The 27,903-nt window shown below is 45.4% G+C and overlaps 1 protein-coding gene across 5 annotated transcripts in view; it reads left to right on the top strand.

Annotated features, from left to right (window-relative positions):
* VPS13B (vacuolar protein sorting 13 homolog B) overlaps window positions 1-27,903 on the top strand; it is a 1,020,896-nt gene that overhangs the window by 85,345 nt on the left and 907,648 nt on the right. For all 5 annotated transcript variants that reach the window (XM_040432419.1, XM_040432415.1, XM_040432418.1 and 2 more), the window contains exons 5-7: window positions 9,337-9,504; window positions 10,524-10,705; window positions 12,917-13,088. In XM_040432419.1, the coding sequence (XP_040288353.1) occupies window positions 9,337-9,504; window positions 10,524-10,705; window positions 12,917-13,088 (522 nt within the window). The remainder of the gene's footprint in view (window positions 1-9,336; window positions 9,505-10,523; window positions 10,706-12,916; window positions 13,089-27,903) is intronic.

Below are 27,903 nucleotides of genomic sequence, written 5' to 3'. Positions count from 1 at the left end.
GTGTATCACTGTAATGCGGCGGCAGCAGGAAGCGCACGGCGTCATAGCAACCAATGACTCTGTGCGCTCTTACACTCTGAAGAAAACCAGGCCGGTATCACACGGACCGTGTTCCACGGACGTGTGAATTCAGCCTAAGGCTACATGCACACGACCGTTGTGTGTTTTGCGGTCCGCAAGTTGTGGATCAGAGAAACACGGATGGCGTCCGTGTGTGTTCCGCAATTTGCGGAACGGCACGGACAGCCATTGATATAACTGCCTATTCTTGTCCGTTTTGCAGACAAGAATAGGACAGGTTATAATTTTTTTGCGGACCACGGAACGGAGCAACGGATGCGGACAGCACACGGAGTGCTGTCCGCATCTTTTGCGGCCCCATTGAAGTGAATGGGTCCGCATCCAAGCCGCAAAAACTGCGGCTCGGATGCGGACCAAAACAACGGTTGTGTGCATGAGGCCTAAGGGTGAGATCTGCACCAAAAAGCGCACAAAAATGCACCAAAACTGCAATAAAGTAGATTTATGTGCATTTTTGGGGTGTTTTTGGTGCATATTTTCTACACTGTGTAAACCCTTCAGTTTCAAAACACAAAAATCTGCACAGTTTACATGTGGATTTCTGTACGTTTCTGCATCAGTTCTGCACCAAAAACTACATGTGTTACTTGCAGTTTTTGGTGCAGATTTTTTGCAGCTCTCACCCTTTCACTGAAAAGGGCAAATTCTGTACAAAAAATTGCACAAAGTATTGACATGCTGTGGATTTCGAAATCTGCACAGCAGGTCAATTTCCACACAAAAAAGAAAAACAAAGTGTACATAAGATTTTGTCTAATCTCACTCATTTTGCTGGTACTGTATTACGCTGCTGGTAGCCTAATGCCTCGTTCACACGTCCGTATGGAAATCTGTGGAAATATGGTCAGTGAAGATGTCCATGAAGTATCTATGTTTGGTCCATGTATCCGTTTTCTGCTCTCCGTGTCTCATTTGTGTTTCGCTGACACTGAACAGCTGAAAATTAATTTTCAAAGCATCCGCCCTTAATTTTCCGTTAAACACAGATGAAACATGGATGGCCTCTGTGTCGCGGCCGTCACGGACCCATAGACTGTAATGGGCGTGATGGATCCGTGAACACAGACAAGATAGAGCATGCTTCCGTGCCAAAACCACTGACCCACGGACCGTGCTAAAACACGCATGTGTGAATACACACATTAAAATGAATGTGTACGTGTGAAAGGCTACTTTCACACTTGTGGCAAGGGATTCCTGCAGGCAGTTCCGTCGCCGGAACTGCCTGCTGGATCCAGCAATCCGGACGCAAACTGATGGCACTTGTCTGACAGATCCTGATGCGTATCCATCTGACAAATGCATTGCAATACCGGATCCGTCTCTCCGGTGTCATCCGGTATTCATTTTATTTTGCATTTTTAAAGCTCTGTGCATGCGCAGACCGAAAAGCTGGATCCGTTTGGCCGGAACACTTAATGCCTGATCCGTCACTAATACACTTCAATGTAAATTAATACCGACATTCCGGCACGTGTCATTTGCAGCATGCTGCGTTATTTTCTCCATCCAAAAAACGTAAAAGGGACTGAACTGATGGATCCTGAACGGAATGCTCTCTATTCAGAATGTATTAGGATAAAACTGATCCGTTTTTTTCCGGTATTGAGCCCCTGTGACGGAACTCAATACCGGAAAACAAAAACGCTAGTGTGAAAGTCTTAGTTTCATTGGGAAAAAAGGAAATATGTATTTTAAATGTAAGTAGCAAAGTGTGGAAGGCGGTCTGCATATTCTTTTCTTTGTGCAAGAAATAATCCAGGTAAAAATGTTTTTGATGAACGTCTTATCACATTGATCCACTTCTTTTCTGCCCAGCATGAAGGAAGCCTGGTTCTCAGAGTTTTTAAACTTGTCTGAATGACGAGAATGGGATATTTGCTCAAGTGCCTTGGCGGAAGGGTCACGGACGTACCGGGACATGCGGACGTCCCTGCGACAGGGAGTGGCAGGAGATCTGTGAGACTGGCAACACGTGGTTTGACCTGACAGGTTTTACTTGTGGACCAATAGGCGTCTGTGTTGTTTCTGGTAATGGCCACAACCCTAACCTCCAGGTGTTGCTTATGTGGTCATTTAACCTTCCTTATTTATAGCTGCTTACTATGCTGTGCGGTTTATATGTAAACTTTTTATTTATAGAAATAATTATAGGGTACATATTTTGGAGGTACAGCACTCCTGTGCCTGTGGATTGTTTTGTGGTTGGATCCTGGTGCTTCCATAGCCTCTTTGAAGTTAAAGGGGTTGTCCAAGTTATATTTATTGATGACCTATCCTCAGGATAAGTCATCAATATCAGATCGGCGGGTGTCCGACACCTGGCACCCCCGCCGATCAGCTGTTTGAAGCGAAGGCGCGCGCCGTGCCAGCGCTGACTCCTCTTCACTGTTTACCTTCTCGCCGTTGCATCTGCCGCGGTGAGCAAGTGTAATTACACCCAAGCCGTCCTATTCATTTCAATGGTACGGATCGCTCCTATACAAGTGTATGGGAACAATCTGTCCCATTGAAATAAATAGGACGGCTTGGGTGTAATTACACTTGCTTACCGCTGCAGATGCAACGGCTAGAAGGTAAACAGTGAAGAGGAGGCAGCGCTGGCATGGCGCACGCCTTCTCTTCAATTAGCTGATTGGCGTGGGTGCCGGGTGTCAGACCCCCGCCGATCTGATATTGATGACCTATCCTGAAGATAGGTCATCAATAAATATTACTTGGACAACCCCTTTAAGTCTTTCCTTTCTCTTTTTGTATTTTGTTTGGGTTCTATTGTTTGTATCAGGCATGAAGTAGACTCCTGTTCGTCCTTTCTTTTGGAGGAACAGGTAGTCTCGTCCCTGCCATTAGTACCAGGGTCCTATAGGGCTAGATAGGACTCTAGGTATTCCTGTGTATGAACTCGCCTACCTTTGGGGTCTGTTCATTCTTGTAGTCAATCAGGATTTTGGTTAGGGTTTTCACTAGGAGGTGTCCATCTTCCTTCCCTAGTTCTCAGGCCTGTTTCCCCCTTCCCTCCTATGCTCGGTGTGGTGTTTCCTTCCCACACTGAAGCGTGACAGGAAGCATAGGTGTTCAATTGGTGCGTGTTTATTTCTGTCTAGTAATTGCCTAATACTTTTGGTGTACAGGTAAATAATGCCTTCTGCCCGTCCCCTAGCACTGCATTGCTTTACCATGCGCGGTGTGTCTGGTGCTGTATTTAAAAATAGTCCTAGATAATGGACTTCCTAAGTAAAGGTTTGCAGGTGGTAAGCTCCACGTTCTGGTTAGCAGTGCCTGTAACTAGGGCTGAAACAATTACTTGATTGAGACGAGTAATTCGACACAAAAAAAATCTTCGATGCCAATTTTTAGCATCGAAGATTCGTTTGTGTCACGTGACCACAGAGCGGGAGTGAAGCGCTTGTTATTACTCCCACTCTGTGGTCTCCCGCTGGCCCGCGATACTCGCCTTTCCAGCAGGGGGCCTCCGGACACTCCACAGCACATACATGGTCCCGCGCTGCACTGACCTCCTGATGTACGCACGCTGTGACATGACACGCTGTGTGACATCAGACGCAGAGCAGCGCGGAACGATGGAGTGGCACCCCTGCTGGAAAGATAAGTTGGTGCAACAAATGATGCTGTGTCAGGAGGAGCAGGGGGGGGGGGGGGGGGGCTGCTGGCACAAGGGGGGGTGGGGAGAGCTGCTGACACAAGGGGTGGGGGGAGAGCTGCTGACACAAGGGGTGGGGGGAGAGCTGATGGCTCTGGGGTGGTGGAGAGCTGATGTCACTGGGGGATAGTAGAGCCGATGGCTCTGGGGGGAACTGAAGCACTGTGGATGATAACACAGGGGAACTAAGGGTGTTGGGGACTGATGGCACGGGCTCTGATGAGTTTTTATAAAGGAAAACAGTCTATTAATTCATTTTTTCTTTTTAGAATACTCGATTAATCGTAAAAAATTATCGATAGAAAACTCGATTACTGAAATAATCGTTTACTGCGGCCCTACCTGTAACCTTCTAACACACAGTGTGAATTGGGTTCAGATATGACTCATATTTTCCTATTTTAGAAGCCAGGCCGTCGCCTTTTATTAGGTCAGCAGTAAAAGTTATGTTTGTTAGACTTTAAATTACACTCTGCGTTTTTATGCGCTCAATATTTGCTTGTAAATCTTTTAAATGGCCTTACAGAGTAAACTGCAGTTTAATGTGAGGCTGTGAAGTAAGTGCCGACCATTGTAACGCATGCCATGTTAATCTCAGGCTATTTTTATATCATGACTTCACAATGTTGGAAGCCTTAGGCGACTTACAACATAAACTATAACCCGTTCACAGCGTGAGGTGTAAACCGACTGCGCCTCCTCTCTGGTAACAACAATGCGGAGGAGTACGTTGGTTTTGGAACAAAATAAATTGCATGAGATGCAAATTATTTTAATTTTTTTTAATCTCATGAATTGTAATAATGCACACCACAATTTTAACTATGGTAATGCAAAAATAAAAAGTGTCGCTCATCCTTTTTAGCTTCTTTACTCACCCATCTCCAGCTCTGGTGTCTTTACTTTCTGTGGGTGGGCAGCAGCTCGTCACATGTGACCATCAAGCACCAGCGCATTCCAGGAGTGCACTGCCGTCAGTTCTTGTTAATGCTTTGTAACCTTGCATGGGAAATAGTCCACCGCACACGGTCTGAGAGATCCCACTAGTAAATAGCACTCCAGTATGCAATGCCCCCCCCCCCCCCCCCCCACCAATTGCTTTTGCCACTGTCTAGAGGGTGAAACAACTATATACTTATATGAATTTAGAAGTATGAATGAATGAAAAGTGTCTGGGAATCTTCACTATCAGATCACTATACCTGGCACTGAGAGGAGGAAGCTAATGAGCATCTCTGTCCACTATTGAATGCATGAGGTGAACAAGGGTTTTGGCCACATGAGAAACAGAAGGGGGCGCTACCAAAGTGGAAGATTTAATGTACCGTACATGAAAAAAGCTAGCAATAATTTTATTGCATGTTTACTGCAAGAATGCTTCATATGCAATGCCTTATTCATTTGATAGTAATATAAATAGTGTAAGGATGTATTATACTGTAAGGATAAGTCCAGATGAGACATATAAGGCCAGTTTCACACTAGCGTTTACAAATCTGGGCAGGCCGTTCCGTTCCCCTGACTAGTGTAATAAATGAGAATCAGACATCATATAGTACACGACAATCTCTTTATAACAAAGCTAGAACCAGTCCTGTACCTCACATGGATCCAGAGATCTCCTCATTCATTGCTCTGCTAGATTTATATCAAGCTAACAGCTGAAGAGGAGTGTCCTATCTGCTGCAGCGAAGGGGGCGTGTCTCAGCTCTCCCTATCACGGCTCAGGAGACAGCTGAAGGATGAGACTGAGCATGTGCGACCTTCTCAGTGAGCAGGTCAAAGAAATAAGCAAAACAGCAGCAGTTGGCGCTGTACAGATACATTTTATTGCATAACTCGGGGGCTGTGCTAAATTTTTAATTACATGCAATTACAAAATAATTCAGATCCAGATGCTGGTTTGAAAATGGTAGACTATTTTTGGTGGGAAAGCCCCTTTAACTGTAATAGGGTTCGATTGAGATCCGACGCCAACCTAGCAAATATATGCAGAGAATCTTCATTCTATACCAGAACAGCCTGCTGGAAGGCTGTGCCGCTAGTGTGAAACTAGCCAATGCCGCATTGATTCCTCACCACAAATTGGCAGTAGTTTACAGCACTGTTCATATGAATAAGGTTTTCAAACCTTCATCCATGCATAGTAGAAAAAATTCAGCTGAGAAATATGAGCACATTGTGGATTTTCAGAAAATGCCTCTGCTCTTCACTGCTGATGTCACCCATTTTCTGTATAAGGGTGAAATCCACGGTGAATCAGAAGCACAGTTTGCAGCAACGTCCTCTTGTAACGTGGATGCTGTGGAATCGCAACAGATTTCTATGAATTTGATGTGAGATCCACCCTGGGGACCATATCTAAGACTATGTTTCCACATGGGGGATGCTTTGTGAATTTTTGTGCTGCAAATCCGCAGTGTCTTACAGTACCAGCAAAGTGGATGAGATTTTTAAGAAATCTCATCCACACACAGCATACAAAATCCACAAAGTAAATTTACCTGAAGTCTGGATTTGAAATCAACAGCATGTCCACTTATCATATCATACTTATCCAGGGCAGCACGGTGGCTCAGTGGTTAGCACTGGTCCTAGGTTCAAACCCGACCAAGGACAACATCTTCATGGAGTTTGTGTGTGTGTGTCCCCCCCCCCCTTTTGCTTTTGGTTTTCTCTGGGTTCTCCGGTTTCCTCCCACACTCTAAAGACATCCCGATAGGGACCTTAGACTGTGAGCCCAATTGGGGACAGTGTGATGCTAATGGCTGTAAAGCGCTGCGGACTATAGTAGTGCTATGTAAGTGCATAAAATAAAATAAAATTCTCTACTGCAAAATTCACCATTGGCAATGGAGAGTGTGAAGAACGTCGCAGTTTTTGTTGCATTTTTCCTGTCTGTATTTTCTGTCATGTGTGGACGCCCCCTAATACTTGGGTATAGAGATTTAAAGTGAAACCGTCACATTGAACATCCTGTCTAATATGTGGGATATATTTACACCTGCACCTGAAAATCTGTTTCATACTTGTGAATGGGGTTGTTTCTGCAGAACGTGCATGGTTTCTTGGTGGCAATAATAGCAAATATCGGCAACACCTTTCTGGCCTAGACTTAAAATTGATGGACCGTAATATTTAAAAAATATTTAAAAATGTATAATGTGAACAGAGCCCATGCTGTCTCTTTATAATTTTGAAGTATTATCATAGCAGCCTGGCTTACTTGCAATTAAAGGGGTTATCGCATGATTAATGTAAAAAATAAAAAATTATACATAATCTAGTACATGACAATCTCTTTCTAACAAAGCCAGAACCAGCCCTGTACCTCACATGGATCCAGAGATCTCCACATGCATTGCTTCAATTGCTCAGCTAGATTGTCTTCAGCTTGGCAGCCCAGGGAGCGTGTCCTTTCTGCTGCAGCTCGCTCCCTGTAACTGCCACAGCTTCTAACAGAATATATGCCCGGTGGCAGTTGCAGATTTAAAGGGGTTCTGCACTTTGTTTAAACTGATGATCTATCCTCTGGATAGATCATCAGCTTCTGATCGGCGGAGTCCGACACCCGGGACCCCTGCAGATCAGCTGTTTGAGAAGGCAGCGCGCTCCAGGAGTGCCGCGGCCTTCTCACTGTTTACCGCAGGCCCAGTGACGTCACAACTAGTATCAACTGGCCTGGGCGGGGCTAAGCTCCATTCAAGTGATCAGGGCTTAGCCCCGCCCAGGCCAGTTGATACTAGTCGTGACGTCACTGGGCCAGCGGTAAACAGTGAGAATACCGCGGCGCTCCTGGAGCGCCACTGCCTTCTCAAACCGCTGATCGAAAGGGGTCCCGGGTGTCGGACCCCTGCCGATCAGATGCTGATGATCTATCCATAGGATAGATCATCAGTTAAAACAAAGTGCAGAACCTCTTTAAGGTTGGTTTCACATCACTGTTTCAATTTAAATTTTTCTGATCAGTCAGAAGAAGAGAAGAAAACAAAACAGGATCCTGTAAAAAAAAAACTAAACCCAGATCTGTTGCATCCGTTTTAGCCAACTGCATGCAGTACTTTTTCCGTCTGAAAAAAATGGGTCTCAGATGGAAATGGCTAAAACTGATGGCAAATGTGCATAACGGATGCAACAGGATCCATTTTTTTCTGTTCTTCTGACTGATCAGAAGAACGGAAAATAAAACTTTGACGCAAAACCAGCCTAAACTGAGCACAAACAGCAGTAGCGGTATACAGATACACTTTATAATAGCTCACTGGCTATACTAATTTACACGTAATAACAAAAGTATTCAGATATAGCGGCTGGTTTGAAAAATGTATAATTTGTTTCGTGACACAACCCCTTTAAAGGCATGGTAAAAAAAACAACAACTCTATATTATTGTTTCTAGCAGTTTGTTTGTTCTATGACCCTCGGAAGACAAATAGTTATTGATTTGTGAGACTTTTTTGTTAAGCTTTATTTTACAGGTTAGATAAGGTATCTTGTAACTGCTTGTGCTTGTTCAGCATGCGCTATAGTCATATATGTGCAAGGAACAATAAAAGAAAAACACACACAAGTAAAAAAAATGAAATAAAAAGTGTATTTAAAGCCTCCCTCTCGTTCAAGAATAAAAATTCACATTAACAAGGGATCAAACAACACTTACCTGGTGACCCCACCCCACCTTTATCTTTTTACTTGCAGATGCATTAATTCCCAGACTCCTCTTTTATCATCCAAGATGGCCGCACCGCTTCTTAGACTACCTGATGCATACTTTGCAATTGGTAGCCCAAGCCTTGTTGCGCTAGGCTTGGCTCAAGTGAGCCCTGCTGGCCAATCTGATCGCAGGACTGGACGAGCAGGAAGTGTCTTGGCCTACCGAAACACAATGTGCGTCAAGTAGTCTGGGAAGCGTTCTGGACATCTTGAATAACCTGGAATTGGCACATCTGCAGATGAAAAGGAGGGCACCATGTAAGTGTTCTGCTCGTTTCACAGTTAAAGGGGTTGTCTCATCACAGACGATGGGGGCATATCTCTAGGATATGCTCTCTTGTCTTTTTGGTGTGGGTCCCACTGCTGGGACCAGCACCTATATTGGGAAGAGAGCCCCGAAAGTGGTGAAGGACGCACTACGCATGAGCAGCCTCCATCCATTCTTTTTCTATAGGGCCGACAAAAATAGCCGAGCGCTGGCTCGGCTATTTCCGTCGGGCCCATAGAAGTGAATGGGAGCGGTGGCCGGTCATGTGCGGTGGCCGGTCATGTGCAGTGCGTTCCCATTCACTTCTATGGGGAGTGCGCTTGGTGGTGGCCGGACCAGAGTCCTCCAGCCACCACCTTGCGGGGCTGAGTTCCCGATACAGGTGCAGGTCCCAGGGTTGGGACCCACACCTATAAGACAGTGGGGGCATATCCTAGCGATATGCCCCCATTGTCTCAGATGAGACAACCCCTTTAATGTGGAGTTTATTTTTTTAAATGAACCGGAGGGTCTCTTGTTAGTGTGCGGGCGTCTGAGGTTTACTTTCTTCCTCCATTGCGCAGTTCTGTAGAGGTTATTCCAGAATCTTCATTGCTTGTCCTTTGTCTTGCAGGTTATGTCCAGAGTTTAATCCGTCGTGTTGTGAACAATGTGAATATCGTGGTGAATAACCTAATCTTGAAGTACGTTGAGGACGATATTGTCCTGTCGGTCAACATCACGTGCGCAGAGTGTTGCACAGCGGACGAGTTCTGGGACCGGGCTTTTATGGACATCTCTGGTGAGCTGTGACTCTTAATGTTTGTGTCTGGACTCATTTATCTTTATATGCGAATTTAAAGGGGTTTTCCAAGTGGTTTTTTTTTTCCACTGATGACCTATCCACCCGGGACCCCAACCATTCAGCTGTTTGAGAAGGCCTTGGTGCTCGCAGAAGCGCTGAAACCTTTTAAAGCTTTTCCTAGGCCACTGACCCCACATTCATTGGTCACATGGCCCGGGTGCAGCTCAGCCCCAACGGCATATCAAGCACAGCCGCTATACAATGTACGGCGCTGCGCTTGGTCAGCTGACAGAAGACCGTACTATTCTCAAAAGTGCCAGCGCCTTCTCAAACAGCTGATCGGCGGTGGTCCCAAGTGTCAGACCCCCACCGATCAGATACTGATTACCTACCCAGTAGTATGTTAAAAAAAACTATTGGAAAACCACTTTAATCTTATGTATTTTGTAGTTGGCTGTCCAGTGAAAGAAAAAAGTTCATTAATTTTTTCAGTGACCATTTATGTAGGGAGTATTCACGTTTGCTGGTTTAGTCACATTGTGTTTCTGCAAATCACATCCAAAATATTGGCCATTTTGCAAAACCGCTTTGCTGTGGTTTTTCTACATTTACTAAAACCGCAGCAAAATGGGCATAGGTAGACCGTAAAATGTACTCTGTGTATCAGATAACGTGTAACCTGTCCTATGTCTTGTCACTTTTTAGCTACACAATTTTGTCACCTGTTTCATGTCTCATCTGGCCATCTTCTAGAATGCATTGGGCGAATAGGTTTTCCCAAGCTTGAGATTTTTCTCATATTTTATAGACTGATCAATATGTAAATTGTGAATCGCAGAAATGATTTGCTCATTAGGGCCTTATCATCAATTAGACATATCCTCCTGGTGTGTGCGCCTGTCGTGAAAAATTACTTCACTTTCTCACCTACTTTTATGCCCAAAACTGTATTAATGCAATAGACCATTTCCAGGGCAGAGGGCTGTTACTTAAAATGTCATGTTTTTCCATTGCAGCCACTGATCTCGTCCTTAGAAAAGTAATAAATTTTTCGGACTGCACTGTTTGTCTCGACAAGAGAAATGCCAGCGGGAAAATAGAATTTTATCAGGATCCACTTCTGTACAAATGTTCTTTCCGAACCCGTCTGCATTTCACATATGACAGTCTTAACTCCAAAATGCCTGCACTGATTAAGGTAATTGCCTCCCAGTATGTATACATTGAAGTTACATGTAAGGCTACATGCACACGAACGTTGTTTGTTTCTGTGTCCGTTGCGTTTTTTTTTTTTCAGATAGCATGCGGACCCATTTATTTCAATGGGTCTGAAAAATATTCCGGACAGCACATCGTGTGCTGTCCGCATCAGTATGTCCGTTCCGTAGCCCCGCAAAAAAAAAATAGAACAAGTCCTATTCTTGTCCATTTTAGGCATTGTTACAATGGATCCGCAAAAAAAAAACAAAAAAACGGATGGCATGCGAATGTCATCCGTTTTTTTTTTGCGGAACCGCAATTTGTGGACCGCAAAACACATACGGTCGTGTGCATGTAGCCTAAGGAATAGTTCACACTTCAGTGATTTGGTCCGTGTTTTCCATCAGTGATTGTAAGCCAAAACCTAGATTGGAGGCTACACAGAGATAAGGTATAAAGGAAAGAATTGCATCTGCTCTGTGTTTTTAAGTTGCACCTGGTTTTCGCCTCAATCACTGATGGGAATCACTGATTAAGGCCTCATGCACACAGCCATTGCAGCCAGCGGGTCTGCAGTTTACTGGCACCAGCCGTGTGCACACCAGAAGGAGCAGTGCGGAACGGAGGCACGGAACCCCATGGAAACACTACGAAGAGCTTCCGTGGGGTTTCTCTCCATTCCTTCACACCGCAAAGAAATTGAAAATGTTCAGTTTTTTGCAGTTCGGACGGATCATGGACCCATTCAAGTTTTGAGTCTGCGGCAACCACACAAATGGTGCCCGTGCATTGGGGACAGCAAATTGTGTTCCCCAATGCAAGGAACGGCCGGCGCACCTTCGTGTGCATGAGGCCTAAATCACTGAAGTGTGAACTAGGCCTAAGGCTTTATATTAAATGAGTAAATCATCTAGGCGATTGTTGGGAGGGAAGCGTTCCTTCCTTGCAATCTCCTGCTCGTCAGCAGAGGAGACCGCTGCTATTGCATACATGATCTCCTCCTCAGTATTTGGAGCAGTAATCGCTAATGCCATTGCTCGTCCCCATACAGTATCATTATTTGCCGGCAGCAGATCGTGAATAGATACCACGATCTGCCGCCGGCAAACAATGGTTTTTAAACCTGTTGAAAGGTTCTGATTCCTTGATGAACAAGCGTTTGCTTGACCCATTCACTTCTGTGGGGCCCTTTTCTTCCGTTCCACGGCTCCGCAAAACAAATGAAACATGTCCTATACTTGTCATTAAAAATCAGGACGTGGCCCCATTGAAGTCTATGGGTCTGCAAAAATCCGGAATGCAATCCATTTTTTTTGCGAACATGCTGAACTGTCCGCAAAAAACGGATCCGCATTTTTGCGGACAGTATATACGGCTGTCTGAATGAGCTCTTAGTCTTTACATGTAATCCGTATGTTTATTTCCTTTTCAATCTGTTTGTAGATTTGCTATGATATGGCTTTGATACTGCAATTTTACGTGCAGCATTTTTGCAAATCCCATGCATGGTTGACAGATCTATTGTGTGATCCTATCCCTAGGGAACATTCACACGACACAATAGGGTTTTAGCATATCAAAATTTCAATATAGATTTCTAAGTGACATCTGGTGGCAGAAGAAGATAAAACACTGTTAAAAATGTCATAAAGAATGTGATGTTTTATTGCTAAACGCTGAGTGTGAAATCAGCCTTCGGCTACTTTCACACTTGCGGCAGGACGGATCAGACAGGCTGTTCACCCTGTCGGATCCGTCCTTCCGCTATTTCGCCGTGCCGCCGCTCCATCCCCATTGACTATAATGGGGACGGGGCGGAGCTCCGGCGCAGTACGGCAGTTTGCGGTGAGAGGCCGCCAGACTAAAAAGTCGGACATGCAGGACTTTTAGTCCGGCGGCCTTTCGCCGTGCTGCGCCGGAGCTCCGCCCCCATTATAGTCAATGGGGACGGAGCGGCGGTCCGGCGGCACGGCAAAATAGCGGGAGGACGGATCCGACAGGGTGAACAGCTTGTCGGATCCTTCCTGCCGCAAGTTCGAAAGTAGTCTTAGTCAGGTTCCCATTGTCCTATTGCTTTATATAACATCCAAAAAGTTTTCATTCAGAAATATCCTGATCCAGCAGAATGCCTTTACTTTAGCAATTATATTAAATTCATACAGGTTAGAGGCCTGGTAGATTGTAACCGCCCCGATGTTCTTTTATTCAGATTCATACGATGGTTGATAGTCTGAAACTCTCCCTCACCGATCAGCAACTTCCGATGTTTATCCGCATCTTACAGTTGGGGATTGCTCTCTACTATGGTGAAATAGGAAACTCAAAGGAAGAAATCGAGGATCCTCCTGGCCATATGAAGGATACTGTGGTCCACATGCCTGGTAAGTGCTGCAATTTATGTTTGCTGCACTGTATGATTGCAACTGTGTCATAAGTTTGGTCGTAGTCACTTGTGCCCTTCTTTTCTAGAAGGACCAATTGAAGTCACGTTGTGACTCCCGTGCAACTTCATTTAGCCATAACCTTAAAGAGGTTGTCTAAGGCTCCATTCACACATCCGCAAGTGTGGTCCGCATCCGTTGCATGCGGAACAGGTGCGGCGGACCCATTCATTCTCTATAGGGATGGAATGGATGCGGAGAGCACACTATGTGCTCTCCGCATCCGCATTTCCGGAGCGCACCCCCGATTTTCCAGTCTGCAGCTCAGCAAGAAAATAGAGCATGTCCTATTATTGTCCGCACTTGCGGACAAGAATAGGCATTTCTATGGGGGTGTTCGCCGGGTGTATTGTGGATCCGCAATGCACTACGGACGTGTGAATGAACCCTAAGGCCCCTTTCACACGGACGAGTATTCCGCGCGGATGCGATGCGTGAGTTGAACGCATTGCACCCTCACTGAATACCGACCCATTCATTTCTATGGGGCTGTTCACATGAGCGGTGATTTTCACGCATCACTTATGCGTTGCGTGAAAATCGCAGCATGCTCTATATTCTGCGTTTTTCACACAACGCAGGCCCCATAGAAGTGAATGGGGTTGCGTGAAAATCGCAAGCATCCGCAAGCAAGTGCGGATGCGGTGCGATTTTCACTCATGGTTGCTAGGAAACGATCGGGATGGAGACCCGATCATTATTTTCCCTTATAACATGGTTATAAGGGAAAATAATAGCATTCTGAATACAGAATGCATAGTAAAAAAGCGCTGGAGGGGTTAAAAAAAAAAGAAAAAAAAGGTAACTCACCTTAATCCACTTGATCGCTTCTCTTCTGTCTCCTTTGTTGAACAGGACCTGTGGTGAGCATTAATTACAGGAACAGGACCTGTGATGATGTCACTCCGGTCATCACATGATTTTTTTACCATGGTGATGGATCATGTGATGACCGGAGTGACGTCACCACAGGTCCTTTTCCTGTAATTAATGCTCACCACAGGTCCTGTTCAACAAAGGAGACAGACGAGAAGCTGGGCTTCGTGATCAAGTGGACTAAGGTGAGTTAAATTCCCAAAATTTTTTTTAACCCCTCCAGCGCTATTCTACTATGCATTCTGTATTCAGAATGCTATTATTTTCCCTTATAACCATGTTATAAGGGAAAATAATACTATCTACAGAACACCGATCCCAAGCCCGAACTTCTGTGAAGAAGTTCGGGTTTGGGTACCAAACATGCGCGATTTTTCTCACGCGAGTGCAAAACGCATTAAAATGTTTTGCACTCGCGCGGAAAAATCGTGGGTGTTCCCTTAACGTTCCCGTAACGCACCCGCACATTTTCCCGCAACGCCCGTGTGAACCCAGCCTAAGGGTTTAACCGTGATGATCCTCCAAGATAGGTCATCAGTATGTGAGGGTCCGACCTGGCACCCCTGTCCCATCAGCTGGGTGAAGAGCCTTCTTGCAATTTACCGAACACAGTGCCCTACATTGTATAGTGGTTGTGCCTGGTATTGTAGCTCAGTCTCATTCACTTGAATGGGCCTGAGCTGTCCCTAGGCCGTTTGACCGATGAGCGTGACATCAGTGGCCTTGGAAGAGGGCGCGGCGTTCACCAGAGAGCCATGACCTCTTCAAACAGCTGATCAGCAGGGATGCCGTGATTCGGGCCCCTACTTATCTGAAATTGATGAACTATCCTAAGGATAGGCCATTAACATCAAAAACTCAGACAACTGCTTTAAAGGGTTTTCACATCTCATAAAGTGATGACATAGCACTAGGATTTGCCTCACTTTATGGTTAGTGGGGGTTCAGCCTCTGAGACCCCCTACAGATCTTTAGGTGGACACAATATTGAAGGAAATGCAAAGCTAAACCAATGTTTTTGCTTGACCATGATGCTGGCCTCATGACTGTACAAGAAACTTGAATGGGGCTCTGGTACAGTTATCTGCACCAGGCAGGGGCAAACTAGTCTTAGACCCTACAGGGAAATTTCCCAGTGGGCCAATGTCCAGGGGCCTCCCAAGCCTGCTAATGACTGTCCAGGTACATAACAATCTGATGTTCTCAGCATTAAAGGGGTTATCCCATGAATAATGTAAAAAATGAACATCATATAGTACATGACAACCTCTTTCTGCTGCAGCTCAGGGGGCGTGTCCATGCTCTGCCTATCACAGCTCAGGAGGCAGATGAAGGATGAAACTGAGCATGTGCGGCCATCTCAGTGAGCAGGTCAAAGAAATAAGAAATTAAGGTGCACTATACACATACATTTTATTGAATAACTCAGTAGCTATACAAAATTTCTAATGACCTGCAATTACAAAAGTATTCAGATCCAGGTGCTGGTTTGAAAACTGTAGAATATTTTTCGTGGGACAACCCCTTTAATTAATGTAGAAGCATCAGGAACTTATGAACCTGGCTGGCTGCACTATGGTATTTAGTTTTGCTAACTGTAAGGCTACAAATTAAAACTGTAATTGTATTCTAATCTGGCTTCTTGGTTTATGAGATTATAATTTGTGTTATGTATATAAACTGTCTATACCTCCAGTGGAAGATTTAGAGTAACCCATGGCATTAGTAATAGCCCATTAGCGAGTCAATGCCTCCAGAGCATGTGGTGGAGCCACACTGAAGACTTCTGAATAGTACTTATTTATTTATGATGTGTACAAACGAGTGGCAAAATGGGGATATACAGGTGAAACTCAAAAAATTTTAATATCGTGCAAAAGTCCATTTATTTCAGTAATGCAAATTAAAAGGAATTGCATTAATGCAGCTTAAAATTAGAATATTGTGAAAAGGTTCAATATTCTAGGCTCAAAGTGTCACACTCTAGTCAGCTGATTAATCCATACCCCCTGAGCAAAGGGTACCTGAGATTGTGACTTTGGTGTTTCATAAGCTGTAAGCCATAATCATCTAAATTATAACAAATAAAGGCTTGAAATATCTCGCTTTGCATGTAGTGAGTCTATCTCATATGTTAGTTTCACCCTTCAAGTTGCATTACTGAAATAAAGGAATTTTGCACAATATTCAAATTTTTCGAGTTTCACCTGTATGTAACCTACTAATATGTATTGTTCTCTAGCATTGAGCACTGTCTCCTTTTCATCCAGGTCTTTGCCGAGGACAAGCCTGCTGCTCCCTTAGGCCCCTTTCACACGGGCGAGTATTCCGCGCGGATGCGATGCGTGAGGTCAACGCATTGCACCCGCACTGAATACCGACCCATTCAGAATGCTTAGTAGGTGATCAATTGAGGGTTAAAAAAAAATAAAAAAATTAACTCACCTTCTCCTCTTGTTCGCGTAGTTCCCGGTCTCTTCTTTACTTCTTTAATGATGAACTACCGGCTAGGACCTGTGGTGACGTCAGATCACATGCTCTAATCACATGGTACATCACCACGGTGATGGACCATGTGATTGGAGCATGTGATCTGACGTCACCAAAGGTCCTTTAGCCCACAGCTCATCATTAAAGAAGTAAAGAAGAGACCGGAAACTATGCGAACAAGAGGAGAAGGTGAGTTAATTTTTTTATTTTTTTTTTAACCCTCAATTGATCACCTACTAAGCATTCTGTATTCAGAATGCTATTATTTTCCCTTGTAACCATGTTATAAGGGAAAATAATAACATGTACACAACACCTAACCCAAGCCCGAACTTCTGTGAAGAAGTTCGGGTTTGGGTACCAAACATGCGTGATTTTTCTCACGCGAGTGCAAAACGCATTACAATGTTTTGCACTCGCGCGGAAAAATCGCGGGTGTTCCCGCAACGCACCCGCACATTTTCCCGCAATGCCCGTGTGAAAGAGGCACGTGCCTTAACCTCATCCATCAGCGTCCCCCATTGTAATGCACTGCGTCTGCATTAGTTGGCTGATGTGTAAGGGCAGATGAAGATGATACTTTACTTATACCAAGATTTAATTGCACTTGCACATCAGGAAACAAATGCAGCCGCAGTGCATTAGTATAGGAGACTATGGTGGGCAGGGCTGCATCACATGCCCACTATTAGTGGACATTATCAGGACTGGAGTAGTGGGGCTGTCGTTGGAGAAGACCTTTAATAACTGTTGGGTGGCACTTCATAATGCTAGAGAACATCACAGAAATTGCACGAATAAGAGACAAAAGGACGGCAATCACCGATGGACGCTGAAACAATTTCTTTATTTTTGGTAGAGAGCGGACAACATACATGCGTGCTCCAGCTGAGTTAGGCCACGGCCGTTTTGCACCTTAGTGCTTCGTCTGGCCCATAATCAGGTGAGACAGTTCACCTGCTCTTAAGAGACTCAAGCTGTGACGTGGTTCTCTCTGCGCCACACCGGCACCACGCTAATACGGCGCTTACCTGTGTGCGTCAGAGTGGACCGCGTCATAGTGAAAGACAATAAAAACATACGTGTTTTTAAAAACAATACCATAACCTTCTAATTCATTATGCAACACATTACTGAGAAGGAAAAGGCGCCTATAAGAATATACCCATGTCGATTTTGTCATTTAGACCTAAGGGTCCCATAGCGCACTAAGCTGCGAAACGGCCGTCACCTAACTCAGCTGGAGCACGCATGTATGTTGTCCGCTCTCTACCAGGAATAAAGAAATTGTTTCAGCGTCCATCGGTGAGTGCCGTCCTTTTGTCTCTTATTCGTGCAATATCATTGAAGCAGTAACTGCCTGGTTACATGTTGGACAGAGCACCACCGGCAGCGCTTATGCCGTATATGTATACCCGCCAAGTACCCTGGTGACGAGCGTATGACAAAAAGGGATTCACTTCTGCCTTAATGCAGTGCCACTCCTACCTTTACTACAATCGCAATTGAACATCTCAGAAATACTTTGTATTGGTAAGTTACATATGTCCCCCTATACCCTCTCTTTTGAACATATTAGGGGTCATTTACTTACAGCGCTATGCCAGTTTTTGGCATATAAACAGTCCCAAGACCCCATTTTAAATGCCCATGTGACAGTATTTTGTCACATGGGTGGGTGTTTTTATGCTGTCCTCGCCACAGGAGAGTGGTGGGGGCATTGCAGGTACCAGACCGGAGCAGGACAATCGGCACCAGCACATTCGGAAACATTTATGCCATTTTCAGGCATAAAAGTTGTTGAAAACCTACCGTACTTCATTCATGGAGTAGGCGAAGTAGACTTTCACTCCAGGCGCACACTGCCGGAGGATGCACCTAATTTAGGATGTGATGCCTCGTCATAAATTCTTTGCACTCTCTGGCAGTGCAGGGGCTATCAAAGACTGGTGTAAAAAGCTGGTCTTTGATAAATAACCATATATATATATTTAAGTGGTTAATCATTCAGGATTATTACTTTTTCAACAGATGAATTCATTGTACAATGCAATATTATAAATTTTTTCAATATGAACCTTGATATTTTGCTTGTCCTAGTTCTGTGAAGGACACTCAGATGCTCGCCTGCCTGACTTAGGGTACTTTCACACTAGCGTTATACTTTAGGGCATAGAGTTCCGTCCTAGGGGCTCAATACCGGAAAAGAACTGATCAGTTTAATCCCCATGCATTCTGAATGGCGAGCAATCCGTTCAGGATGTCTTCAGTTCAGTCTTTTTGCCTTTTCAGGATGGAGATAATACCGTCTAAAATTCCGGAACACTTGCCGGAATGCCGGATCCGGCATTTTTTTCCATTGGAAATGCATTAATGCCGGATCCAGCCCCGAGTATCCTGGCAAAACGGATTCGTGTTTGCGGTCTGCGTATGCTTAGACCGCAAAAAAAAGTAAAAAAATAAATAAATGCAGGATCCGTTTTTCCCGGATGACACCGGAAAGACGGATTCGGCATTTCAAATTCCCGGCGACGGAACTGCCTGCCGGAATCCTCTGCCGCAAGTGTGAAAGTAGCCTTACAGTACAGTTATCAGAGCTGTGTCTTGTGACGAGCCTTGCACCTGAATGTTACCCACTAGCTCTTGAAATTGATACAAAAACATATTGGAAAATTATAGAAAAATAAATCCAGTGTAGAGATAGAGATCTGTGTCAAGTACAGTCTGGAAGTGAATTGATAAAAAGTTGGCTAACTGCCACATTGTGGATTTTTTCTGCGCGGTTTTTAATAATACAGTACTAGCAAAGTGTATGAGATTTGACAAATGTCATGTACACAGTGTGGATTTTGAAATTCACAGCTTTTTTTGGCCGATTTTTAGAGCAGATTTCACCCTTTGCAATGTAAAAGATGATATCGGGGCAAATCCAAATTCGGCCACATAATCCACAAGTGACACTTGTGGATTTGCTTCGTAAAAGAAGAGAAATCTGCAGAAAAATTATCTTTGAAAACCTGCACTTATAGGCATGTCGCGGTAGGGCGCCCTTACGCGCTGCGGATTTTGTAGCAGAATTTTCCTTTCAGCTAATTGGGACTTGCAGAAATCCATGTGCTTCCGGCTCCATGCAAATGAATGTAACTGATATTCAATCGCGGAATATTCTGCAACTAAATCTGCACCGCGTGCAGGTAGCCTTAGGTCCCTTTTACACGGGCGAGAATTCCGTGCGGGTGCAATGCGTGAGGTGAACGCATTGCACCTGCACTGAATCCGGACCCATTCATTTCTATGGTGCTGTGCACATGAGTGGTGATTTTCACGCATCACTTGTGCGTTGCGTGAAAATTGCGGCATGTTCTATATTCAGCGTTTTTCACGTAACGCAGGCCCCATAGAAATGAATGGGGTTGCGTGAAAATCGCAAGCATCCGCAAGCAAGTGCGGATGCAGAGCGATTTTCACGCATGGTTGCTAGGAGATGATCAGGATGGGCACCCGATCATTATTATTTTCCCTTAAACAATGGTTATAAGGTAAAATTTTAGCATTCTTCATACAGAATGCATTGTACAATAGGGCTGGGGGGGTTAAAAAATAAAATAAAAATTAACTCACCTCATCCTCTTGTTTGCGCAGCCGTCATGTCGTCTTTCTTCTTCTTTCAGGACCTGCAAAAGGTCCTTTGGTGATGTAATCTTCTATCTTCATTCAGCAGGACCTGCGCTGACGTCACCACGTGGTGAGCGCGATTACTTCATCAAGGGTCCTTTCGCAGGTCCTGAAAGAAGAAAAAAAGAAGACTATGACGGCTGTGCGAACAACAGGATGAGGGGAGTTAATTTTTTTTTTTTTAACCCCTCATGCCACATTTTAGTAAGCATTCTGTTTTAAGAATGCTATTATTTTCCCTTATAATCATGTTATAAGGGAAAATAATAAAATCTACACAACACTGAACCCAAACCTGAACTTCAGTGAAGAAGTTCGGGTCTGGGTACCAACATTCAGTTTTTTCTCACGCGCGTGCAAAACGCATTGCACTAGCGCGGAAAAAACTGAGCAACACAGTCGCAGTCAAAACTGGCTGAAATTGTGTACGCACTCACACGATTTTCCCTGATCTCAGACTCAACGCATCCGGACCTAATCCAGACATGCTCGTATGCAAGGGGCCTTAGGCAGTGCGTGACGTGAACGCATAGCACCTGCACTGAATCCTGACCCATTCATTTCAATGTGTCTGTGTACATGAGCGTTTTTTTTTTTCACGCATCAGTTCTGCGTTGCGTGAAAAACGCAGCATGTTCTATATTCTGCGTTTTTCACGCAGCCCTGGCCCCATAGAGAAGTGAATAGTGAAAAATAGTGAAAAATGCATTGCGTCCTTAAGCAAGTGTGGATGCGATGCGTTTTTCACTGATAGTTGCTAAGAGATGTTTGTAAACCTTAAATTTTTTATCACGCGCGTGAAAAACTCATCAAAACGCATTGCACCTGCGTGGAAAAAACTGAACGCAATCGGAGACAAAACTGACTGAACTTACTTGCAAAATGGTGCGAGTTTCACACATCCGGAGCCAATCCGTCACGCTCGTGTGAAAGAGGCCTGAGGCTAAATGCACATGATGTGGATTTTTTCCTCGCGGATTTTGACCTGCGGTGGGGATTTTTAAATCCGCAGCATGTCATTTTATTTTATATTTGCTGACCGGATTTTCTTCATTCACTTAGTAAAATCTGCACCAATTGGTACGGATTGTCCACACGGATTTCAGTGCGGATTCCCCGCACATAAATCCTAAATGTGTGCATTTACCCTTACAGTAGAATTTCACATCTACTGGAATGTCCATTAGGGAGATGGTGAAGCCCTGGAGGATATGAGCTTTCTGAAAATAATCCTGGACACTTGTATAATGCGCTGGTATGAAGCCAGGCTCCCAGCATGTCCCCATTATATCATTTTAGTTAAGCTATGCATTTTGTTAAGTAGGCCTTCAATGTGCTGATCTCTGGTAGCATCATTTAGTGAATTGGGGCAATGATTAAAGATACTACCCAAAATAATGTAATGTGGACAATTGGAATAATTGTCTACTGGGAGCTTGCGTTTTTCACCCATTTCTGGGCTAAATGATTGCAGACTCAACTTAACTTTGATCAGAGATTCAGTCCTGTAAAAATCAGGGTTCAAGATGAGGGATGGGCCCAATACATCTGTTTTTAACAGCTTACAGATACAGCGACTGCCCCGTATGACAATGCCAATTACTGCTCTTAATTGATTACTGACATGGCCCTGAAATTAAATGATGCCAGGATTATGTCATACTCCATGTGGCGGGATAGGAAACACCTTTACCAGTGGAAATTGTAATTCCTAGCAGACTGGGCGGGTAATTCGTTTTACTGTATTAACCCTTTGTGCTATCAAAGTAATCGCTCACCACTACCGGGGTTCAGCAACCCTTCGGCACCCCTGCTGTGGTGAAACTACAATTCCCAGCAGGCACTCTTGCTTGGCTGCTCTCAGAACTCCCATAGAAGTAAATGGAGCATGCTGGGTGTTGTAGTTTCACAACAGCTGGAGTGGTGGAGGTTGCTGACCCCTGTACTACTACACATGCTCAGAGCTATGTGATTTTAGCGGCAACTTCGGATTCGTTATGATTGTGGCGCACGCCGCAAGTCCCGGATCCCGATTCGTAAAGAAGTATATCCGTGCATGCGCCGCTTCTCACAGTAACCATGCATGCGTAAAATTATCATGTTCCGGTGCCATCTTAATGTGGCCTCATCGGCAAGAATATATTTGAACACCACAGTCCCCCGGCCACAGTAAAGCTGATATTTTGAACAAATTGGTTTCGTCCATAGTTCCGCATGTCCGTTCTGAAAATTATAGAACTTCTTATCCTTGTCCTTATAGCAGACAAGAATAGTCATCTCTATTGATAGGAGTGAGAAATACGTGGATTGCACACGGAAGGGATCTGGAATTTTGCGAATCCATGGTTTTGCGGTTGTGCATAAGGCCTTATGGAGAATAAAGCAGCTGATTGACATCCACTTTAGGCTATTCAGACGAGCAATGCAGTGTTTTAGGCCCCAAAAACAGATGTGTATTTAAATGACCGCGCACAGATGTTGTCTGTACACTGTCTGTTTGTCTATCTCACAAAAATTGTGGTGAAAATTGGAAGAAAATAAAATGTACTGCATCCTGCGATTTTCTACGCACAAGACCGATCGTCTATGCGGAAAATGTGACATGTAAATGTGACATGTAAACTGGCCCATTGTCTATAATGTGTAAGCAAACTGTCCAGTCTGCAATCGGCCGTGAATATCACTCGTCTGAATGAGCTCTTATGCGTGCAGGAGATCTCCAGAACTGGAGCTGCTCTGTACAGTCTAGATCACTGGGGACCCCCTCCCTTTCTATAAAGAAGGACAAGGTACACAATTGCAGTCAGTTTTGACTGCAATTGCGTTCCGTTGTTCAGTTTTTATCGCGCGGTTGCAATGCGTTTTGCACGCGCGTGATAAAAAACTGTATGTGGTACCCAGACCCGAACTTTTTCACAGACGTTCAGGTTTGGGTTCAAGGTTGTGTAGATTGTATTATTTTCCCTTATAACATGGTTATAAGGGAAAATAATAGCATTTTGAATACAGAATGTATAGTACAATAGGGCTGGAGGGGTTAAAAAAAATAATACATTTCCGCGCGGGTGCAATGCGTGAAGTGAACGCATAGCACCCGCACTGAATCCTGACCCATTCATTTCAATGGGTCTGTGTACACGAGCGTTGTTTTTCACGCATCAGTTCTGCGTTGCGTAAAAATCGCAGCATGTTCTATATTCAGCGTTTTTCACGCAGCCCTGGCCACATAGAAGTGAATGGGGCTGCGTGAAAAACGCATTGCATCCTCAAGCAAGTGCGGGTGCGATGTGTTTTTCACTGATGGTTGCTAAGAGATGCTGTTTGTAAACCTTCAGTTTTTTATCACGCGCGTGAAAAACGCATCAAAACGCATTGCACCTGCGCGGAAAAAACTGAACAACTCAACGCAATCGCAGACAAAACTGACTGAACTTGCTTACAAAATTGTGCGAGTTTCACTGAACGCACCCTAAACGCATTCGGACCTAATCCGTCACGGTCGTGTGAAAGAGGCCTAAGAGTTGTGATATTTGCCTTGGATTTTGTCTGCAGGTTGATCTCTATGTTCAGTATTCCAGTAGAATAAAAAAGCTTTGTGATGGCCTGCAAATGCCTTAAACAATAAAAAAGTCACATCATATACTCCATATACCCCCCACCCCCGTTCCAATGATGTTCAGATCACCACTGCCTCCACTTCATGCTCCTGTCCCGAGACGACCGGAAATGGCTGTGGATGGCGCTCGCTGGCTGTAGTGATGAGCCGCCTCAGCTGATCCGGGAGATACCTGCATACTATCTTCTCATGGAGCATTGCCACGAAGTCTCCATACATGACTGATCTCCTTGAAGACGTTGTCCTGTCTAGAGATAATGATGGCCTATCCTTAGGATAGGTCATCAGTATCAGGTCGGTGGGGGTCTGCCATGGGCAGCTGTTTTGGACAAGGGACTATGCAGTGGATGGAACGGAAGCAGATGGCTCTGTACACAGCACAGTTTCCAGCGCTGGAATACTGCAGCTCTGCTCCTATTCACTTGAATAGGAGCTGCAGTACCCAGCCACGGCCACTACACATTGCACGGCGCTGTCTGCTTCCACTCCATCCATTGTACCGTTTGGCTTCCCAGATCAGCTGGTCTGTGGGCAGGGCCGGCGCCACCAGTAAGGCGAACTAGGCAGTCGCCTAGGGCGCCATTTAGCAGGGGGCGCCCGTTACGGCTTAAAAAAACCCAAAACGTTGGTTATACTTATAATTTAACTAGTTCGGCCGGCCGGCGGCGCCCCTCATGCTGCGCTGCGCCGCCTGAGCGGCTGAGGGTGAGCGCTTTGCAGCTCTAAAGAATCTCCGGCCGGGCGGCCTCCGGCTGCCGGCTCATCACATTCACAGTCACTGCTGTCTGCTGTCGTCTCATGTTCTCTCGTCGTCTGACTCCTACTAGTGAGTAGTGTAGTGGAGTGGTCAGTGACAGTGACTAACTACTGCGGTCTGCGACTGGCTCGCTGCGCCTGCTGTGCACAGTGCTAGCTTACCTTACCTGGCTGGCTGCTGAGGGTGGAACGGAGGCGGAGCTCTGCCGCCCTCCCAGGCTCCCTGAATGATCTTGGACTTGAATCGATTTGAACTGTCTGGACTGAACCCCCTGACCCCTCCCACCCTTGAGCACGTCACATGACACAGAGAGAGAGACAGGGGTGGAGGCGGAGCGAAGGAGGGAGAGAAGGCTGCACACTGAGCAGCAGCCCAGCAGCCACCAGCAATTTGCCTCCCCCGACCCCCAGTGCAGCAGCAGCGCCTAAATTGCCTTCTCCTAAAGAGACAGTTCTTTTGGGAGTCGGACAGAAGTACAGAACAGAAGTGGGCTCCAGTCCAGACCATCCTACCTGGATTGGAGTGCAGGCTGCAGCAGGACAGGTGCAGCTGCTTTCTTCTTCCCCAGGACGGACGGATGGACCCGAGGGCGACATTGGTGAATTACTACCTACCGTGTGTTTGTCTCCAGGAGGACCAGTCCCCAGAGCCAGACTGCAGGCGAGACCAGCTCATCTTATTGTCCTGGACTGGTAAGTAGTCAGTAGACAATGCAATATGTTTATTATTTACTGTATTTTTTGCCTTATAAGATGCTTTCCCCCCCCCCCCTAAAGTGGGGGGAAAATGGCCGTGCGTCTTATAAAGCGCATTGCGGATACTTCGCTGGCCGCTATGCTGCACAGCGCGGCCAGCAAAGTATCAGTGTGGAGGGAGGAGGTGGGGACACTCATGGCGGGGCCCGGTGCAGTGACTCTACTCTAATACACCGGGCCCCGCAGCTGAGGAGGGTGCTGCCGGTCTGCGCCATCTTAATGCTATACATAAGGTACTACAGTAAGTACAGTACAGTAATTGCGGACCCATTCGGATTGAATGTACTTAACAGCTGCGGTGGGGCCCGGTGTATTAGAGTGGAATCACTGCACCGGGCCCCACCATGAGTGTCTCCACCTCCTCCCTCCACACTGATGCATCTGATGGGGGATCTGTAGATGACACTTATGGGGATCTGTGGATGACATAAGTGTCATCCACAGATCCTCCCCCATCACAGTGCGTTATCCACAGATCCTCCCCCATCACAGTGCGTCATCCACAGATCCCTCCCATAACAGTGCGTCATCCACAGATCCCTCCCATAACAGTGCGTCATCCACAGATCCCCCCCATAACAGTGCGTCATCCACAGATCCCTCCCATAACAGTGCGTCATCCACAGATCCTCCCATAACAGTGCGTCATCCACAGATCCTCCCCCATCACAGTGCGTCATCCACAGATCCCCCCCCATAACAGTGCGTCATCCACAGATCCTCCCCATAACAGTGCGTCATCCATAGATCCCCCCCATAACAGTGCGTCATCCACAGATCCCCCCCATAACAGTGCGTCATCCACAGATCCCCCCATAACAGTGCGTCATCCACAGATCCCCCATAACAGTGCATCATCCACAGATCATCTGATAAGGGGGGGGGGGGGGGCCACAATTTTTATCTTGCCTAGGGCGGCAAAAATTCTTGCACCGGCCCTGTCTGTGGGGGTACCAATCTGCTAGTGATTGTCTATCCTGAGTATAGGCCATCATTATCTCTAGCCAGGACAACCCCTTTAAAGAGAACCAGTACTTCCCCTAAGCTATATCATTGTCAAAGAGCACACTGGGAGTTGTAGTAGTTGTTGGGCTGTTTGTCCCCGGTGTTAATCATTGCAGACAGATAAAAGTCAGCCGCAGAAGGAAACGATTAGCTGATGGAGTTCAGCGAGGCTATCTGTGTGAGGAAACAGATAGGACGCTTCCTTTTTCATCTGCCACTGTACATGACTCAGAAAGACTCCCAGCAGCCGCCGCCGCATCCCTCCTGCAACACATAATCATCGTCTCCCTGTGCTTCTGTTGGATTGGCAGCTCGCATATATATATGGCACTGATTTCCTTAGTGCGTGAAATAAAGCATCTGTTTCATCAAGGCTTCCCTTGTAAAAAGTGATTACTGTTCTTACTGTAATAATTCCAGGCACGGCCTTTACATTACACCGGCCTGCATCCATATGGCTACTGTAACGGCCCATCTCCAGAGAACAGCCCCAGTGTTGGAGGTGCCCTTTACTGTAGCTGGATTCTCAAAATGCTCGGTTAATTTCTGATTGTGCATGAGATTATTTTGAGTGGTTGCTTAGCTTTTTAATAAAATATTATAACTGAGGTTGTTTGCACATTAGTTATACATACATTTATTTTTTTATTTTTTTTTATTTGTGAGACAGAAATATGAAAAGGAACAAAATAAAAAATACCATTAGGCCACCTTCACACTAGTGCGGGTGAACGCACATAAGATCCACATGAATTTCCGTGTGGATTTCTATGCGTTTCTGCATCGTATCTGCACCGAAATCGATAATTTCTAATGGAGGTATTTGGTGCTGATTTGATGCGGTGTTGCCACAGATCTCATCCTTCCATTGAAAACCGGGAAATCCACAACTAAAACCGCAAATATAATCGGATTGGAAATCCGCAATGTTGGTCAATTTTCGCACGGAAACAATCCGCAAAGTGTGCATGAGATTTGTGTAATATCACACACTTTGCTGGTATTCTAATACGCTGTGATATTTCCACACAGGCGTCCTCGCACGTATTTTGCAACGGCAGTGTAGTTTATACAGATTTTCAGCGCAGTTTTTTGCTGCATTTCTGCACAAAAATCCCCATGTGTTACTTGTGGATTTTGGGAAGAAAGGGATGCAAATGAGTTCTGAACAAGCTCTGCCTCTAATGCCACCAGACTTAGGCCTCTTGCACATGAATGTTGGGCATCCGTTCCTTGCATTGGGTACCGCGATTTGCGTTCCCTAATGCACGGGCAATGTTCATTTTTTTTGCGGTGCGAAGGCACGGACAGAAACACCACAGAAGCACTCCGTAGTGCTTCCGTGGGGTTCCGATCCGTGCTTCTGTTCTGCATATCCGTGATTGTGGACCCATTCAAGTGAATGGGTCCGTATCCGTGTTGCGGAGTGCACATGGGCCGGTGCCCATGTATTATGGACTGGCCTTGTAATGCGGACGTTAGTGTGCAAGAGGCCTTAGGACTCTTACCCAGTTAAACCAGTACTTTCTGCTCTGCACTGGGGTGATGAGGGGTAATCACCCTGAAACAGCTGTCTGCAGA

The sequence above is a fragment of the Bufo bufo genome, chromosome 5, assembly GCF_905171765.1.
Source record: "Bufo bufo chromosome 5, aBufBuf1.1, whole genome shotgun sequence".
Taxonomy (NCBI): domain Eukaryota; kingdom Metazoa; phylum Chordata; class Amphibia; order Anura; family Bufonidae; genus Bufo; species Bufo bufo.
The sequence above is the reverse complement of the archived record's forward strand: the minus strand, read 5'-3'. Positions and strand labels throughout refer to the sequence as shown.